Below are 21,533 nucleotides of genomic sequence, written 5' to 3'. Positions count from 1 at the left end.
CTATATATAATTTGCTAAAAAATTGAAACATAATGATTTAGTCTTAACGTAACCTGTTTGCTTATTATTGAATTTTTTTTAAGGTAACGAGTGCGAAGAAAACAAAATACTTATATTAAGTCTAACTAAATTATTGTTTATTTTGACATCACGTTCGGAAGGATAAAGGCACTTGCAATTGATTGATTGATATTAAGTTAACTACAAATGCTCATTACATTTCGTTATTATAAACTTATTATCTTATAAAACTGTTTTCATATTCCATCAGTGCCAAGTTAAAATCAATCCTTGCTTCAATATTTGAGACAAATCAGATAACCAGTATTGCCACACTAACTTCCTATGTCAAAAATTGATTAAAATATTGAGGACTGATACTATTGTTTGTTTGTTTTGAGTTTCGCGCAAAGCTACACGATGGCTATATGCAATAGCCGTCCCTAATTTAGCAGTGTAACAGCTTGTCATCACATCCGCCACCAACTCTTGGGATATTTTTTTGCCAATGAATAGTGGGATTGACAGTTACATTATATCGACCCCAAAGCTGAAAGAGCGAACATCTTTGATGCTACGAGTATTCGAACCCACACCCCTCAGATTACGAGACGACCTCCTTAACCACCTGGCCATGCCAGGCCTTCTCATATTTAAGGTCCAACTATTATTACACGTTCATCGTATTGAAGATCCTCTTGTTAATTACGTGTTTCTCGTAATGTAATTCCTCCTGCTAGCTATGCGTTTCTTTTTTGTGATAAGCAAACAAAAAATCAATAAAAACATATACTTATCCCCACATCAATTATGAATGTTATAAATCGATATATAATTATTAATTGTAAGTAATTCAGTCGAAGAATGTTGAGCATTAAGAAAAGCTCATAATTTATTTTAGGTGTTAGGTATTTCATTTTAAGTATTTGTGGTTTCTTTTTAGCCTTATTTGAATTATTTGTGTTTGTACTTTGTTTATGTTTAATTTCATTAAATTATTTCACGATGACGCATATTTACTGCTGTGAGTAATATTTACTGTCATTTTTTTTAAAAGAACAACACAAAGGTTCTAGAGATATGTTAAATATTTCTTCGTAAGTTGATGCTGAAATATGTTTTATCAGGTTTTTTAAATAATTATATAAACTAAAAGTGAGTATAAAAAGCAAACTAAAGATTTTGTTTTCTATTACTTTATTTTTAATCATTTGTTGTTCTTATGCATAAATAAGATTAAGAAAAAAAATTAAAAGTGGAATAGAAATTGTCATAAAAGTAAAAATAAATTGAATCAAAATGTAAATGTAATTTCAAGCCTGCAACGAAGGACTATAAACAAAGTTAACGAATAATGCTTAAAATAGCGTCTACATTATTTTATTAAGTCGCAATTGTAACTCCATGTCTAAACTTGTTACCAATTTTTTTGAAGTTAAAATAGGGATTTTAGCTTAAGAAATAAATGTAAACACTATTTAAAGCCTTGTTTGTTTATTTTCTTAGAGTCATTAGTAATGATCCTTATTTCCCCTTTCAAAATAAATATTTTTCTTAAATCTCACTTCTTAGATTTTTATGTATATTTATTGAGAATAACGTTTAAGCTACGTACGTGTATATGCGTTCAGTTAAATGTTAAATGTTGTTAAACAGTTCGCTTCTGCATTGTTCTTATTTCACCCAACCACACACTAAAATAACTATTGTACAACAAAGAATAAACATGTACTAGTATGCAGCTACAAAAACATAAAAGTTGTTTTCTAATGATCTTATTTGAATGTAAAGATTGTATCATCAAATATTTAATGACCAGCTTTTATCAGTGTCACAGCATAATGTAACAAAAGACGAGCAGAAACAAAGCAAGCTCATCGGAATGAAATAATGTTTCTGCTAAGATAATACAATACAAATAAATCCAATATAAAGAAACTCATTAACACGTTATTCTTGTCATGTCTACATGATATGTATGTTATGAACTGCCTGCTGTGCTCATGTGTTAGCTAGAATACGATGACACAACAGCGACACACATAAAATAAGAAGTAAATTCTTGACATTTAAATCACCACCTAAACACCAGTTGTTTAAAAATAGTATAAGCTATATGAAAATTGATATATGCAGTAGTAATAAATATTGAATATACATTCACGATTTCAGCTAAGAATAAGAAAAAAGCAGAAAGAGTAATCGCCTGAGTAAGGGAAGTCTAGTGTGGTAATCGTCTATTATTAGAAATTTGCTAAAATTGTCTCGGAAATCCACGTGGAGACAGCAAACTCAAGTACCGATATGCAACTTCAAAACTTGGAACTTTTCACGTGGCAATTTCTACATAATGTACTAGAAAATGTACAAGTTATAGTTTCCAGCTAATGAGCACGCAAGTAAAACATCGGTGTTTTTGACGGCAGAAAGGGAAGGACTTAGAAAATTTTGTAGTACAGCAAATTTAAAGAGATGGAATTAAATTTAAAAGCATACTTAGGCTTTTGGAAAATTCATCTGTGATCCCACACTCCAGTAAATATTACTTGCATTTATTTATTTTTTTAATTTCACGTAAAGCTACACAATATATGCGCTAACCGTCCCTAATTTGGCAGTAAAAGAGTAGAGGAGAAGTAGCTAGTCATTGCCACCCACCGCCAACTCTTGACTACTCTTTTACCGACAACTAGTGGGATAACTATAACATTATAACGCCCCGATAGCTGAAATGACAAGCATGTTTGGTTTGACGAGGATTCGAACCCGCTACCCTCAGATTGCGCATTAAACTCCCTAATCGTCTGGCTACACCTACCTTGTAGATCCCCTTATTTTTAGGTTTAAATTTTTAAATTATATTTTTTTCAATGTTGGTTTTGTTTAGGTAGAGTAATATACATATATATATACACTGCTGGCTAAAATGTTAAGAGTAATGAACATAAAGATAAAATATGCATTTTGCGTTGTTAGATTCAACCACTTATTTGAGTAGAGCACCGAAATATGAAAATAAGAAAAGGGAAAATAAAAATAAAAACCTTTTTAGCATTTAATAAGGAAAATGTGAACACTATGAAATTAGCCTAAATACTAGCTGGTAAAAAGTTTAAGACCATACCAAAAAGAAGTCCTAAACAAAATAAGAAATGCCCAACAAGAGGTCTCAGTAGTGAGTTGCATGACCGTTATTGCGAATACCTTCAAAAATTCGTTTTGGCATGGTCGGTATAAGCGTTTGTAGAAGGCTGGCTGGAATGTTATTCCAAGTGGTGAAGATGGTTTCACGACGATCATACACGGTTTGCAATTGACGTCCATTTCTATAGACTTCCCTTGCCATCCACCCCAAACATTTTCAATGGGGCTCAGTTCGGGCGAACACTCTGGATGATACAATTGAATCACGTTATTCGCCATGAAAAGTCCTTTGTCCTGCAGGCATTGTGGATTGCAGTGTTGTCCTGCTGAAAGATCCAGTCATTTCCACACTGAAGTGAGGGCCTTCAGTCAATAAGGATGCTCTCTCCAACATGCAAATGTAGCCAGCTGTTGTTTTACGCCGATGTATAACATGAAGCTCCATTGTTCCATGGAAGGAGAAAGTACTCCAGATCTTGATGGAACCTCCTCCACTGTGTCGTGTAAAAAATGTCTCCGGTAGGATGTCTTATTGTGACAATAATGTTGGAAGCCATCTGAACCATCTAGGTTAAATTGTTTCTCATCAGAGGATAAAACCTTCTTCCACTTTTCTGCGTCCCATGTTTGGTGATTCTCAGCAAAGTTTAACCGAGCTGTTTCGTGGTGTGGAAGGAGGCGTGGCTTTTGAAGACGTTTACGGTTTTTAAAGCCTTTCTCTCGTTGATGCCGTCTTATTGTTTTTGAGTTGCATTTTGCGTCCATAAGGGCCTTAATCTGGTTCGACGATCGGCTGGTTTTTTTGCCCGATAACCCATCGAATCAACGTCGGCGAAATTTTCTTGGGCTGACCACTTAAAATTCTCGTTCCGTATCCCTCATGGTCTTTTAAGAAATTTGCAACAGCAGTTTTACTACGCTCAATCTCATCAGCGATGGCATGATGAGAGAGACCTTGCTTTTACAGCTCGACAGTTCTGCCACGTTAAAACTCTGTCAACTTTTAGCCTTTGCCATGCTTTGCCAGTGGGAGATGTTGACAATGCTTATTCTTGAACACAAATGACTAAATTTCGTTACGTGTTTATCGATTAACGCTTCGTTTCAGTATGGTCTTAAACTTTTGACCAGCTAGTATTTAGGGTAATTTCAATGTGCTCACATTTTCTCTATTAAATGTTAAAACAGTTTTTTTTTTTCTCTTTTCTTATTTTCGTCTTTCGAAGCTCTACTCAAATAAGTGGTTGCGTCTAACAACTCAAAATGCATATTTTTTCTTTACGTTCGCTGGCCTTAAGATTTTGGCCAGCAGTGTGTATATACTTTGCTTAAAAAGCAATTCTCATTAAGCATGTTTAAGATTTTATCAAAAGGTAAGCAGCCTTTTCAAATAAAGCAAATACCTTTAAAATATTGCTTTAAATACAGCTTCTTGTCTTTTGAATGAACTATTTATTAAGCTTAGTACTTTAGTAAATGGTTTAATACGTGTCGTGTACAAGGGCAGCCAGCCAGCTACTCATTACAACATTGTATGTGTTATACATATATAGCCACGTAATACAACTTACAGGGAAATATAATTTACTTTTAAGTAATTTGGGCTTACAGAGTTTCGTATAATATGTCTCTTCAGGTTTTAGTGCAAAATATCCAGCCGATTTTTCTATAAGCTTTTGAAACAATGATAATAAAATTACAATTGGATAAATTTTGATTCTGTCTAACAATTATAAAATCACTTATTTTGTTTATTATCAATGTTTAGATGGTGATAACTGTTGAAAAGGAAAGTTTTTGAGTGTTATTTTAAGAATAAGTTAGCTTTATAAGAAGGTTCTTGCTTGAATATTCCGTTACAGTGTTGTGAGAAAGCTGTTATGAACCAGTGTTTTTTGTTTGTTTTTTTCATGAAAGAAATGGGAACGCAACACACAGACAATGCCCTCTGTCGACAAAAGATAAAGTGATTCATAAATATGTAGATTTTAAATATCATAGAATATTAATATGCATATAATCTTGTTTTTTCTATACTTGGCAAAAATAAAAGTAAATGTTTATGTAAATTTAATATTCGTTTAATTTACGTTCTCTGAATTGGAAATAACTTTATGATATAACCTTCAACCCTTCATAATTTTAGTTTTAAAATCATAGTTGCGTTTAGAGAAGTTATCATGTGGCACACAAATTTCGTGTACCATTGCAGATATTACAAATGAATGTTTCGCATCTAATTATATTTTTTTAAATTTCTTTAAACTAAATTTGTAAAAAAATTATTTTTAGTAAGAGTATTTTTACTTATTTCTTGTGTTATATTTTTATTAAATAAGATCAATAAATTTCTTAAAATAATGAACATGGTCATAACATTTTTAAATCCATTGTTTTTTTCAATAACATACTGATTTACGTGCGATTGTTGTTGTTCTACATATGACAATAATGTTTGCATGTAATAAATATGTTACTTAAATATTCACATCCTTCTTTTTATAGGATATTTCTAACTGTCAGTGAAGTAATTCTATTTCATTATATAGCAAAATCGTACACTTAAATTGATTTTGTTCTAATTAAGAAACATATTCCTGATTATCAAATTGTACTTTTCGTGGATTATAATTCCGATGTAAGTGTTAGAACAAAAGGTATATAAAAGTTTTATATATATATATATATATAAAACAGATAATGAATATAGTATTTATATATGTTAACAAGCTAACAGCACATAAATACACTGAATGACTGAAAAGTACAGTATTGCCTCTATACTTGGTAACTTTTTTGTAGAACCTATGTTTAAACTAATGCCAGTCCACTGACGCTTCATGAAATTCCTATGGTGCGTAGAAGCAGTATCTGTAGTGGTGAACACTATTCACGTTCATTGTATAACACATGTGAGTACAAGAATCTCAGTGACACTATAGAGGTGTATTAATGGAAGCCTACGTATAATGCATGATTATCCTTTTAAAAACGTCAAGCAAATGAACAAATGTGTTTATATGGATTAAAACAACCAATAAATTTATCTATCAGTAAATAAATCTCCAGGAGCGAAAGTAAAATTATCTACAGGATTGCCGACAAATAGAACACTTTATCTGGGAGCTACATACAATGTTTCAGGAACCGCGTTGAGTTAAGTAGTTTTCACCCATTTTTAGTCCCATAATCTATGGTGCAGTAGAGCTATGACTAGTACGATAGGACTTTAGATCAATTGACGAAGGGGATGTAGTTTGATGAATCTCAGTATATGCATGTTTTAAACGGTGATACGTCAGCTTATTGTTTTTATTGAGAAATCTCGTTTCATGCTGTTTCAAATACGTGTGAAAGATGACGTATAGCATAAACATTGTGAATCATTGGACTCGAAATTCATGGCAACCATGAAAACTAAAGGACGTTCTACAAAGTTCTGAAGGTTTCCAAAGATAATGTTCTTGGACCTATCATCTTCCTGAGGAATTAAACTACGTCCAGTGACAATCTAAAAACCTCAGTCGACAAGGAAAACTAAAACGTACTTTAAATGTATTCACACACTAGTGAGATGCTTTAGTAAAACAACTGGCAACTTGAATAAAGCTCACATATTTTCCATTGCAACCAGAACCTTTGAATTTTAATCCAGTTAAGCTTTTCTCATCACCCTGGAGAAAGTTATTTAAATATTTTCAAACGTCTCTCACTTGTTTGTGGATTTGAAATCATGTTGAATTATTGTTTTCACTGAGTCTATCTGTTTGTGGATTTTATGCGATATCGAACTGTTGCTATAACTGAGCCGTGGTGTAGATTAACCTATTGTTAGGTGCATTCTCTAATTTTTTTGGTCAATGATTGTCCATCAAAACGTCATAGAACGAGTAAGAAACATAAAGTATTTTTTATAAGATCTAAGTTACTTCTCAGTTATATCACTATATTAAGAATTCCACAAGATATAGTTATGTAAGAGATTATTAGTACCTACAAAACACATTTTCAAGATTAAACCATACACATTTTTATTGATTGTGATTATATAACTTCTTAAAACTTTCAAGCTAACGTTATAATAACATTCATATTTCAAAAGTCAAACTTATTTAAATGGAAACTAAAGTGAAGGTTAAATACAGCTACATATTTATACATAATTTACGAAATACGAATTTTTTTACACTGTGAAACTGTCCTTTCTTTTAACTTTCATTAATTTAACTTAAAACAAAAATATAAACCATAGTCTGGGATTAACCATTATAAAACGTTAAAACAACAAAAGTTAATGGTACATTTAATATATAAGACAACAACTAGTTTCTTGAAAAATAATTTTAGATTACGAGATTAACATTAAGCAACTTTCTCTATAGTTTTGAATTTCCTGTTAGAAGGAGCCACACACATTTCAAGTACTACTTTTTTGGAATATGTATATCCTTACAACTTTTAATACTCATCTTTGGCAAAAAAATATTTTCTTATATTAAATCAATATGACTGTTTCCTGGAAGACAGTTTCTAATACATTTTGTGTAACTTCCAATTTTCAGCAATCAAGTATGCCTCCTGTGTGTTTCCTCATTGTGCCTGATTGTGCTTTGTCATTCAATACTATTGAGCCTATATTTACCTATTGTGCTTTCCACACCTTATATAAGTCGTTTTTAAACTGAATCGTCAAACTACATTGTTCCAGATTTGAGTCTTCTATGTTTCGCGTTCCATTTCAGAATAAAATCATATAGCACTATAATGATTAATGTACCAAATACTTCTCCGCAAAAGATACCTGGCAAAGAAGCTCATTTCTCTTCGTTCCTATTTTTTATCTGATCTAATGACATGTGTACAACTATCATCGCCACTCTTGTTAACATAATTAAAAATATGATGGCATGCATTAATTTCACCACGTTTACATGCTCCAAAATGAACCTATGATAATTTTCTTCCAAATTGTAAGTCTATCGCAACATGCCTTTTAGAATCTGCATTATATGTAAAATATCAGGTTTTATTATTACTGACTGTGGTTTTCTAGATTATAGTCGCTAGCTTTCATTAGAATTGAATTTATACAAATATGATATTAATATACTTGTTGGTGATTTTAATATAGATGTTTTGGCATTTGATGATGTTTGTTATAAAAATGCATATTTTAAGTTTTTGTCTGAGAACAATCTTCGTATTATTATTTCTTCTCCTACACGGATAACCAATGTTACTAATTCTTGTATTGATCATTTTTTTAATTAGTGGAAATACTATTAAAAATTGTTATTCTTATATTGTTGAGAGTTTTTTGACCGATCATTTTCCAATTGTTTTATGTATAGACATTTTATCGGATCTAGAACATGTCTCAAATGTTCAAAAGATTAAGTTTAATGAATTGAGTTCTTGTTTGAATTTTTCAGATTGGTCCTGTGTTATGAATTGTTCTGATGTTAATGTTGCTTATGATAATTTTGCTGAAGTGTTAACTGATTGTATTCAAAGTTGTACTACTACTGTTTCTGTGTCACGAAAGTTTAGAAAAATTAAGCCATGGATTACCAGTGAATTGGTTTTGTTAATGATTAAAAGAGATAAGTTAAAAAAAGAAAGTACATCAATTTCCTGATGATATTTATCTAAAGATTAGATTTAAGTGTTTAAGGAATTATGTTGTTAGCTTGACCCGTAAGACTAAATGGACTTATTATCATAACCTGTTTAAGAATGCTAAAACTATTAAACAGAATTGGAATATTGTTAACTCTATTATTGATGTTAAAAAAAATAATAAGAAATTTTGTAATTTTGGTACTACTGATTTATCTGATTTGAATTATTTTTTTGTTAATGTTGCTAAATCTACTTGCTCCAATCCTAAATTTTGTTCTCAGGGCATGCCTCCTGCTCCTTCTTCTTCTTGTTACCTATATCCTGTTACTGTATCTGAAACTATGAATAATATTTTCTCCTTATCAAATTCAGCTTCTAATGGTGTAGATGGTGTTTCGGTTAAGATTTTGAAAGCTAATGCTAATCTTTTGCACCAATTTTGACTTTTTTTAATTAATTTATCTTTTACTCAAGGGAAGTTTCCTAATGCTTTAAAGTTATCATTGGTCATTCCTATTTATAAATCTGGTAATATTTCTGATTTTACGAATTATAGACCTATTTCCTTATTAATACATTTCTCTAAACTACTTGAAAAATCTATGAAGATTAGAATTTTATCATTTCTTGATAGACATTCAGTTTTGTCTCCTTCTCAATTTGGCTTTCGGCCTGGGCTTGGAACGGAGGTTGCTGTTGCTAAACTTGTGGGAAATATTACAGAAGCTTTGGATTCTGATCTTCATCCAATTGCTGTTTTTCTTGACTTAGCCAAAGCTTTTGATTCTGTTAATCATAAAATATTGTTAAATAAATTATCTTATTATGGTTTTAGAGGCATTGTTTTTGATTGGTTTTTTCTTACTTTCACAATAGAAAGCAATCAGTTTGTATCCATAATAATTATAGTGATTGGCTTACAATTAATGTTGGAGTACCACAAGGTTCTGTTCTGGGCCCTTTATTATTTCTCATTTATATAAATGATATTCTTTACCAACAGTTTTTGGAGATATCCAAGCCTATGCCGATGATATTGCTGTTGTTTATAGTAAGCCAAATCTAATTAATGAAGCCATTATTTCTAGTGATCTTAATAAAATTAAAATTGGCTTTTCTGTAATGACTTATCCTTAAATATATCTAAATCTTTTCTTCTTCAGTTTAACCTTTATGGTGTCATTCCAGCTTTTCCTTCTATTTTTATCATTCTAGTGATTGTTATACTTACCCTAATTGTAAGTGTCCCAAATTGACTCAAGTTTCCTCTGTTAAATATTTAGGAATTATTTTAGATCGAAAATTAAATTGGCAATTTCATATTAATTCTTTAGTTAATAAATTAAAATATAGTTCTATGCTAATTTTGAACTTAGTCATTGTGCTCCTTATCATATTTTGTTAAGTGTATATTATGCTCTCTTTCAATCTTTCTTACAATATTGTATTTCAATTTGGGGTGTACATATAAGACTTTTTTAATTCCTATTCACAAGTTGCAAAAAAGTGTTTTCTCTCTTATTTTTACTCATAGGCTTGATACCGATTTCAGTAAATTTAACTCCCCACTTTCATATGATAAACTTTATTTATATTTTTTAGCTTTATCTACATTGCATGTTTCTTTTAATAGGCCTTTTAAAGTCACTTCATATTTTACACGACTTCAATCTTTTTTTCCAATTAATGTACCCACACCACGTAAAACAGTTACACTTCATCAATATCTTTATTTGGCACCTCGTATTCATAATTTTATTCCTTATAGTATAAGATCTTCTATTAATCGTGTTAATCAAAAGAAATACTTAAAACAATGGATCTTAAATACTGATTATAATATTCTGGGAACTTTATATTGATTTTGTAAGTTTTGATTTTACATTATTATGTGTTTAACCATCACAGGACGAGTTAACTCTTTGTTGATGGTTTTATATTGATATTTGATTTTTTGTGTCTAATTTATTGCTTAATAAATTTATTATTATTATTATAATTATCTCAAAAGGAGCCATTATAGATAGAAGATAGTGATTTGTCGCGAAATAATCAGCTAAATTAAATTTCATTGTAAAATAGAATAACATTTTTTTCTGCGTTAAAATATCATCATACCAATATTACCATACGTACAAAATTACTTTACTAAGACAGGCACAGCATGTTGGTTGTACTGGTTTCAGTCACACGCTCCATTACTAAATAAAGACAAACTGCAAAATTTTCTTTTCTAATTACATTTTTTTCTCATTTTCTACTTTTATTCTACTTACTTTATCTGTCAGTTAAATAGTTTCTGTTGATTATCACATGGAATATCAAATCACTTTTGCCTGGCTTAGCTTAATAATATACCACTTCATAGAAGAGGCGTCCCTGCCATTAAAGGAAATATTGTAGTAAGTCAGTTTGCCTTTAGCATTTCTTGGGAGATATATCGGTCTTTTATGGGTTTTACTCTTCGAGGCGTGAAATCTTAGATTTTATCTACAAGTTGGAGAAAGTGAAAAGATGTAATTTTCAACAAATACCCATAAACGTGAAATGCTAATGTAACCACTTTCAGAATTTCAATGAATCTCAAATCGATATTGTTAATGAGTTAATTGTGAGTAATGTGTCTAGAAAACTGCAATATTATTTATTTCCTGTAATAATATCTGTGTAGCGTCTATTATTTTTTAGCCTCGGAATTCTTATAACTAACTTCTATTCCACCTTTCTCCATTCTTGTTATAATGTTTCCCTTGGGTCTTCATTGATCCTTACTTCCTATATTCTACATTTTCTCTCATTCAATCAAAAAGCCGTCATGTCATATCTTACGTTTTCCATAATCTCTTCTCAATGTCAGGCATCATGCGTTTTTTGAAAGCTACAATTCAGTAGTCTATGGCCCTTGATCACTAAGTGCAACTTAAACTTAAAAAATGCATTAAAAACAATTTGAGTGTTCATTTTCTTCAGAATTTATACAAATAATACATTTCACTGTTTGTTTCTGGTAAATAATCAACAGTGTACAGTACTGCACACTGTTAAATAAGCCAATCTGGTGTTTCAGTTTATCCTACTTGGATCAGTGATTCTTCTTCTGTGTACAAATCATAACTTTGTCTCGTTTATATGTCCACATTACATCTTAATATAACCTGGAAAATGAAGTTTTGGCGAGGCTAAGGTATATGACAGACTCTAGTATCATCCTGCTTTTGACTAAAAATACCCATCCTTACTTAATATCGTACAATGAACTAAATGACTATTAATATATTTGCACCTTTTTACGATAAAACTGCAACTTTCGCATACGAATTGGCATTCTCTAATCAATGACTGGAGAAGCTCAAGAAGTTGTATTCGTTTATGGCTTATTTTCTGCTGCATTGATAGATAGTAATGACTACATCAGTGCTACCTACGTCATAGAGTTATTTTTAAAAGAACAATAAAAAGTTTCATTTTGGTTGGTTGCTCCCTTGGATACCCAGAAGTTGAGTTACGTCTTTCATAAAGAAACTGATCATTAGTAAACCTTTAAACAGTACTTTTATTTCTTTCCAGTCATGTTATACATGTAATGGTTGACTTAGGTAATAAGCTTACGATATAATAAACTCTAAGCTGCTTCTTACTCATTTTATTTGGTTTCTTCTTCTTCTTTTCATAGTAAGTAAAGCTGAAATTTTAGGAGGTCCTACAATCTATATCAACAAGGACAGCGCTATCAACTTGACTTGTATAATTCAAAAAAGTCCTGTACCTCCTGACTACGTGTTTTGGTATCACAACAATCAAGTGATCAACTACGAGGCCCACAAGGGTGTTGAAGTGAAAACCCAGATTAATCCCTCAGCTACCAGTACGCTTTGGATAGAGAAAGCTCAATCTTCTAATACAGGGAACTACTCCTGTGTTCCTTCTAATGCTGATCCCGCTGAAACAGCGGTTCATGTTCTAAATGGTTTGTATATATTTACGTAAAACAAAATATTACATTTTCTAATGAAATACTCTAACCGTAACATATAAGTAAACGTGTATGTGTAAATCCCTAATAATTTCAATGTAATATCAAACTTGTCTATCTTTAACTCATCCTATTAACACATTAAAGAATCTTTTATTGTTTCCTTTAAGGAGTGATACGATTACATTAACGGGATATCTGAAAAATGAATATTACAAAATAATTTTACTGAAACATCACTAAAAAGGTTAACGAGATGTGTTTCAAGCTAATACTTAAACTTACTTCAATTTATTTCTTAAATGTCATCAAATAATCCATTCCGTAAACCATGTATTTCTTTATTATTTAATCGCTGATGAATTAATCATTGCCAGAATTATAACAAAGCAAACTACAACTGTTAGTAACACAAGATACAGTAATAACAGGGTCAATATGCAATAAATGTCTAAGAATTTCATCTCCTTGTCTTTATTTTAGGTGAATTTTAAATTACAACATTATGAAAATTAAGAATGGATTATACGATCGCTAAGTTTTTTTTCATTTTCATTTTAAGAAGATAATATTTAGAGCTATTGCTTCGTGAGATCGTACAGCTTAAAATACAAATATAAAAAACAATAGGTTAAATTTCCATATTTTAGTCGCCTATTCTGTTAACTGTGCACCTTCCATATCACACGCCATGTCTGCAGACCCGCTCCGTTAGAAACCTGGTTTTGATACCCGTGGTGGACAGAGCACAGATTACCCATTGCGTAGTTTCATGCTTAATTCCAAACAACTAACCCATCTCTTGATTATGTATTTCTTTTTATTTAACAAAATAAAGCCTAATCTATACCGATGTCAAACTTTATAAAGTACAGAACTGTTAAGAACTGCTAACTGTACACCAAATAGGTGCAAACAATAATGTTGGTATTGTGTGATACAGTTATAACACTCAGGTCGTCTTCATTGATCCTTGTTTACTCTTTATTTGATGAAAAGCGTGAAATGAGTAAAAGACCTTTGTCTGTTAGAAACATATATTTATATTTTGTTTCTAACGTTTACGTACTTTAACTCCACTCTTGCTGTTTCCCATTGTAAAATTGGCAAATTTATAGACTTTCAACGCTAAAATTTAAGGTTCGATTCCATACGGTGTGTATAGTAGATAGCCAAAAGTGGCTGTACTCTAAAGAAAGTAACAAAAAAGTTAGTAGTGGATCATTTCACTTATTAATACAGTGCAGACATATTAATTAATACGGCAGTATTAAGTGTTAACGGTTCAACAATTATTTGACTTGAAATTAATTGCGTTTCAGAAGTAAAACTGAACAGTAAACAAGGAAACAGAATGTTTTTATTGGAAAAGGGAAGAAAGCATTAGCTTAATCATTTCTCTTTCTTTTTTATTGAAATGAAGGTGCTACGCGTGGTTTGGTGGTTAGCGCCCCAGAATTTTAATTTGTGTTCTATTGCTGAAAAAAATGCACTTCTAATCTGAAGTTTATGAATTATACCAACGAATCCTACAGTTTATAACTAAGAAATATGTTGTTTTGCAAACTTAAAAATAAAATTATAGTTAGAATAATGAGTAAGAGATGGCAGCATAGTCAAACTATCCTAACAACATGTTCAAACCGAAGCTGTCTATTACTTCTACAAATGAGAGGTATACATACATATACGTTTATTTATTATAACACGAAACTTTAATATTCCGCGTTATCAGACTGATATCAATACTAAAATTAAAAGACACTCTGTCGTTATTAACAACCAGAAAAGATAAGTGTGAAATTTGATTTTATACATATTTCATTTTAAATTAATTAGTTATTAATAGGATTGTGATAACAAAATAATTTCTATAAGAATTTATCGCGAATATCAATTATACTACAGGCATAAATTATTCTTCTCTACATTAATATAACAATTTATAAGTTATCTTACCTTGGGATTACATTTTCTCATATAGCAATGGATAATGTAATTTCTATAAAATATTCCTGTTTGATGTAAATAACGGCTTCCGTTTTCCGAAAAGCTAAATTGAAATGAAAATCTCCTATTTTTCAAAGTTTAAATAAACAATTTTGAAAAAGAAATTACTCGTTTTTCACTTGACGTAAAGTTCTATTGATCAGTTCAATTTTATATTAATTTGTAATCATTTACAAGCGTTTAATTATGTTTTAAGAAAATTTAAAGGTCTCATGATGTTATTAAAATTAATTAGATCAGTAAAGTAAATATCGCAAGAACTGGAAATTGTTTGTATTTTTCTAACATATATGAATGTATTTTGTACATTATGATTCGTTGTTTTAAAATAGTTATGTATGATAAATGTTCTGTTACTGTCAAGGTTAAAGTAAAATGAACTTTGTTTTTATATTTTATTATTATGAATAGCTACACCTATAAATAAAAACAGCTGAGGTAGCTACATTTTAATACTGTGAAAAAATAATTAGGTCTCATAAAATGAAGCACAATAAACCCAAAAGATGCTGCCTTATTGAAATATATAGTATCTAATTTTTCTTGTCAGAAAATCTCTGCTGACATTAATGGATTTACATGCTTCTAGTGTCAAGCTTTAGTTAACACCTTCAATATCCTGTAGAGAAACATAACGAGTTTAAAGGTATTGAGTAATTATTCGTTGTCAGGAATTGTTGGCTAAAGTATTATATCTATATGATTAAAAAAAAAGAAACTTTATAATATGCGGTTACTTTGTCAATTATACCAAAACGAAAAGTTAATTATACCCTCATCTTCTATGAGATGTTTCTTCATTATATCTATTTTGGAATATTTTTAAAATACTCTGGAAAAATTATTTTGAGGCCCTGCATGGCCAGGTAGGTTAAGGCGTTCGACTAGTAATCTGAGGGGCGCGGGTTCGCACCAAAAAATTCTCGCCCTTTCAGCCGTAGGAGCATTATAATGTGACGGTCAATCCCACTATTCGTTGGCAAAAGAGTGGCCCAAGAACTGGCGGTGGGTAGTGATGACTATCTGCCTTTCCTCTAGACTTACACTGCAAAATTAGGGACGGCTAGCGCAGATATCCCTCGTGTAGCTTTGCGCAAAATTCCAAACAAAATTATTTTGTAACAGTGTTCTGAACCAATTATGAAATATTCATTTCATATTATTTTTAGCTACAACGATATTTTAAATCCAGTAAGAAAAAGAAACCCTAACATAAAACAATATTCTGAAAAAACCTATAATCACTTTTTTACAAGCATACTAAAAATGGAAGTATATTCTGTTTTATTTTCTTATTAAAACACTAAGGTGTTAGATTCAGCCGTATTAGAAGTACTCTGTTAAAATCTGATATGTAAAATTAGTGATGGAAGCTCAAGATTATACATTCATATAAAATATACATATTCGAAATGTATGTATACACACGAAAATATTTGTATGATAAATTCTGATATCCCTTAAAAAAAAGTTCAAATGAATCAGTTATTTATGTGGATATATATTATAAAGGAAGATTAATTTTAAATCAAAAAAAGCTTACTTTGGCGGGCGAATGCTGCATGTCCCCATCATGCAACTCCAACTTGAAAATTGTTACCCCAAACAATTGTAAAAAAAATCAATAAAAGTTAAAAACTGTTTACATCACTTTTTGTAATCTACAAGAAGGTTCATATGAATAATCGAACACTATAAATTGCACTTTCCTCGGTGAAAAAATTGAAGAAAAAACAAAAATTCTAAAATTGTCTATCGTTTTTTGGGAACCACAAAAGGTGTTTTTAATCTAAATCTCACTTAAATTGTTCGAAATATGGCTATATATAATTGGCTCAAACCCTAAAATTTATGAGTTTACTTAACTTTTTGACCTGCTAAAATGACTAAATTGGACATGTCCCATATTTTTTAATGCATACATATACAGAAATTACCTTTAAACTAATTACGGAGGAGTAATTGCGGAAAGCCAAAATTACGATTTTTATGGCATGTCAACAAAAAAATCAGTAAGTTCATCATTTTTGCTTGTCAATATGTGGGACCAGATTTGTATCAAACCCCATGTAAACTGGTGAAAATATGACCTAAATTATATTTTTTTGTGAGCTCTGAACCCAACACCCTCAACCCTCCCTATAAAGCCTAAGAAATAGCAAATATTTTATATGCCTCTGTGTTTGAAGCATAAAAAATTAATTTGTGACAATTTTCAGATTGACTGCTGTAAATATGACTATACAGGAGCTCAAGATTGTGTTTGGTGATGTTTGACTTTTAACCACACACAATCCTTAAGAAAAACATCTAAATACAAAAATGAAAAACCTGTTTCTAGTTTAAGTGTATCAGACCAAAGTATAGCCCTACTAAGCAAGAATTGAATGAATGGTGGTCGGATTGAAAAGCTCTGCAGATACATAAATATAGCAGAGAATTATCGTTACGTCTATAAATTTCTAACTAAACGATTTTTTATAATTCTAAACAAGGAGAATTTATAATCGTGTAAATTATTACATATATTCCTATCTCCTGTTATTTCAGGATCGTTATTAAGAAAATCTCCCATTTAATATCTTTATATTGATATCCTTATTGTAGTGGAGTAAACTTTCATTGGAGACACATTAAGAAAAATAATTTGGATTTAAAGAAGAGACAATATTTTATGGTATGTTTAAAAAATCTTATGCAGAAGGTGTCTAAAATAGTTTTACCATTTTTAATAAGTTCTGTTGTTAACGATGCAATGGACATCACCTGTTATGGTAAGTGCTCATTAATTCTCATCTACACAGTGACATGTATGCTACTCAAATCCTCAATCTTTTATTGTTGACAAAAAATAATTACTCGTTTAGTTTGGAAGACGTAATATTTTATATGTAATCATTCTAATATGGAATTATTTGTAAGATCACCTTATACATGTGCAAGTGTGTGTATTCATAATTTATCCAGACTTGCCTAAGAAAATATGTAAGATTGTACAGGTGTTCATTATTGATATGATTTCCAATTCTATCTATAAGGATATGAAATATGCTAAAAACCTCACTTTATGTCACTATTTCGCACATTTACCGAAATAAGTATTAAAATACACGGCATTAGACATACTTTTCGAAATGATAATTTTATTAATAGAAATAAAACTCACAATAAAAAATATTACTCAGAAGTATATATATATTACAGTTTCATGATATTCAGTTATCTACAATAGACATATCTTTTATTGCTATCTTATATTTTCTTCTAGGAGAAAACCCAGCTGCAATGCAGCGTGGGAAGCATGCATCTTACGCTAAAGGATTATTACCCACAAAAAGTCTATTGATCGGAATTTTAACCGCCTTTCTGCTCACTCAGCAACGGTGATGACGACTTTATTGGACACGTACTTAAAGAAGCAGTTGCAGGAAGCTCACTCTCTAGTGTACTAGCTACAAGACGATCTCACCATTTGACTATAGCATGGAGATTACTGATATTGACAAACTACATGTGTGTTTTGAATATCAGAGAAAGAGCTCGTGTATTTTTTACTGCATTTACAGCAAAATCCCTTACTACTTTTCAGCTTTAATACAGTAACATTGAAAATCGCGATATATAATGAATAAAATGATATCCTTACCAAGAAAAGATATGTTAGTATTTTTTCTAGGCTGAAATATAAAGGTCATCATTTCTGGTGTTGTCGTATTAATCATTGATTTATATTGCCATTCCCTTCTTGTCAATGTTTCAAAATTGTCGGTCGTATATCTCTCTCTCATACAGCTTCAAATATATTTTTTCTTTCGATACTATTAGGTGACTAAGAGCTTTTTGTTAAATTAAAAATTGTAATAACTCTTTACATAGTATTGACTATGATGAGTGGCGTACACAGAAGTGTGTTCTTGATGAATATGGGGAAATTTAAAGTATATTACTTAGGTTGAACTCAACTACTATATATAGAGAATCTAGATAAACATATACCTGGAAGCTAATACATACATAAATTGAACTCAAACAATATAATTTTTTTAGTATGAACATGCGTGAGCTATTACATTAATTTACAATTTTATTATTCTTATGCTTCCAAAATGTTTTTTCATTATATGTAAGACATTATTGCTTTTATACATGACTATACCTTCAAAATACATGGACACTCACACATGCACACATATGTATATTTATTCAATATACATATAAATGTTTATGTATGTCCGCATGTTTATACGCCAATGTTCAAAATATTAATGTAAAATAAGCGTTCACTTCTAAGCTTCATAAAAGAAGGAAAGTGGAATATATGTGAATAAAGTATATATTTAGTGGTTGTCATCTTGTACATATATAATACGTATTATCTTGTGCTCGAATTTCAACTGAACTATTACTTGGAAAACCTGCTATAGGTGTTGCCTATTGATATAAGTATTAAATATGTGTGTGGAAGTGTATGGCTCATGTGCTGGAAGTCGAGGAAAAATTTATTGATAAATATTAAGTATTATAAATTACTTACATAATGGTTCAATTAATATCTTAATTTTTCCATCAGTATTTACGTCATAGTTTACAATAGAAATATATGTTTTGTCTATAGATTCAAAAGTTATCATTATAATATTTGTACATTCACACTGTATTTTAGGTCTTCACAATTCGTATAAGTATTTATTCTAAACTTTGTATATGTGTAATTTACATCACGAAGGTTCTCATATGTATAAATGCTCACTGTTAAACTTCATGTTCCAAAGGCTAAAAACCCATTACTTCAAGGTTTGGTTTATTTGGTTTATGTCTGGTACAGTGTTTTGATATTGATTTTGTAGATTATTCTTGTTTTAATAGAAAAACTATAAGATACTTAATTCTTTCTTATTAGTCTATATTGTAAAAATTGAAGTTCGCTATAAACAGTATCGTATCGGTTAAATAAATATTTATTGAAATTTATTTCATGTTTGTTTTTCATATTTCTTTAAAGTTCATTTATACACATAAAGGTATACATAAAGTTAATTATAAAATATTCCCACCTCAAGCTAAACATTCATAATACTTTTTGCTCCAATGTATAATTAAATATAACTCCTCACTTATAAAACAACTACAGAATCGTTAATATCCATGGAAAATAAAAAATTATTTTTTTATTATTTTCTTACCTGCATTATCTATATAGAAACTTTATTCCACAGATTACAGATTTATATTTATTTGAAATCAAATTGTCATTTATAGTGAATCCTAATAACAAAAACTGTAACAAATCTCTGCACATTTTTGGGCGTTCGTAACTACGTATTGACGGTATTCATTTACCAAATTATTAATATCTTCTCGACAAAGAGATTTAACCACCAGAGCGCTGACACAACAACTATTTCCTAGATTTAGATATAAATATCATTAATCAAAATTTTATGCCCAAATTTTCAATTAAAAAGAAAAAGAAACTTTTAATTTTAATTATTTTTTCCAATTTTAAAACAAATATTATAAATAAATTATATTACAATGTTTATTACTCACAGATTATTAGACACATTAGAATTTGATAAATATTACAACATTTCTTGAACAGTGGTCATAAGTTCGATATCTCTTCTCATAGTCGTTTTTTCTGAAACACTAGAATTGTTCATTTTTTCTTTAAATTCAGAAAGTTTTTTACTTTTCTAAAAACAAATACACAATACTATGACCTTTCCAAATCTACTGTGTCTACTGCTTCGTTTTCGAACTCAGTTTTTAAGGTAATAATGAATGACTTTAGTATCGCGATCATGAATAGAGTTATCACCAGCTAGTTGATCTCTTATTATGAGAACTTAGCATGGCCAGGTGGTTAGAGCACTCGACTCGTTATTTGAAGGTCGCGAGCTCAAATCTCTGTCACACCAAACATGTAGTCCAAGAGTTGGCAGTGGGTGGTGATAACTAGCTGCCTTCCCTCTAGTCTTACACTGCTAGTGTAGATATCGTAGGTTTGAGTGAAATTCGAAAACAAACAAATCTTCTTGTAGTTAATTAAAAAAGTATAATATTACCTCTTTACTTATTAGTTTGCCCCTGAAGAAGAAAGGTCCGCCATTCGAAAGTGCTCGGGTTACAGGTTTTTTATGTCACGTCTTTATTCACATAACTTTTTTCTGCCCCTCTGTGGCCCACGGGGGGTGTCTGCGAATTTATAATGCTAGAATCTGCGTTTCGATACTTGTTGTGGGCACAGCATAGATAATCCATTATGTAGTTTTGTGTTTGACTACAAATAACATTTTGTTAATGGCTGTAATTAGCATTATCAAAACATACACTTGTGTGTCGTGCGGTCTAAACAACCTACGAGACACACTATATTATTAACAGGAGTAATAATTTAGCAATATTCCACTTTCTCTAGCTCAGACTGATCAAAACTATTACATATTTTTATAGGAAATGTTCAATTGAATCCTAACTTCACATACCAAGTTTGAAGGCAATCTATTAAGAAATGAACGAGATATAAAATTACCAATTTTAATTAAATTTCCTTCTATTTTTTTTCTTCACATCGAAAGTGCGGAAAATGTATTTAGAAAACCTTACTTAAATTTCGTGGATGTTTTTGAAATCTAATTCACTGGTATATCTTTATAACCTTAAATATGAACAATACGTGAAAGCTTATTCAATAAACACTGGTCAATAAACATTTGCACACGTCTACGCAAATAGTCACCTAAGAGTAAAGGTGGAAACTCTTGAGATTTTTATCATTCCG

General features: G+C 30.5%; 1 protein-coding gene across 1 annotated transcript in view; it reads left to right on the top strand.

Annotated features, from left to right (window-relative positions):
* Window positions 1–19,720, top strand: part of LOC143249182 (irregular chiasm C-roughest protein-like) — a 233,103-nt gene extending 213,383 nt beyond the window's left edge. Inside the window, exons 4-5 of the mRNA XM_076498641.1 lie at window positions 12,440–12,733; window positions 18,018–19,720. Coding sequence (XP_076354756.1) covers window positions 12,440–12,733; window positions 18,018–18,136 — 413 coding nt within the window. The 3' untranslated portion in view covers window positions 18,137–19,720. The remainder of the gene's footprint in view (window positions 1–12,439; window positions 12,734–18,017) is intronic.
* Window positions 19,721–21,533: the final 1,813 nt, after the last annotated feature.

The sequence above is a fragment of the Tachypleus tridentatus genome, chromosome 4 (genome assembly GCF_004210375.1).
Source record: "Tachypleus tridentatus isolate NWPU-2018 chromosome 4, ASM421037v1, whole genome shotgun sequence".
Taxonomy (NCBI): domain Eukaryota; kingdom Metazoa; phylum Arthropoda; class Merostomata; order Xiphosura; family Limulidae; genus Tachypleus; species Tachypleus tridentatus.
The sequence above is the reverse complement of the archived record's forward strand: the minus strand, read 5'-3'. Positions and strand labels throughout refer to the sequence as shown.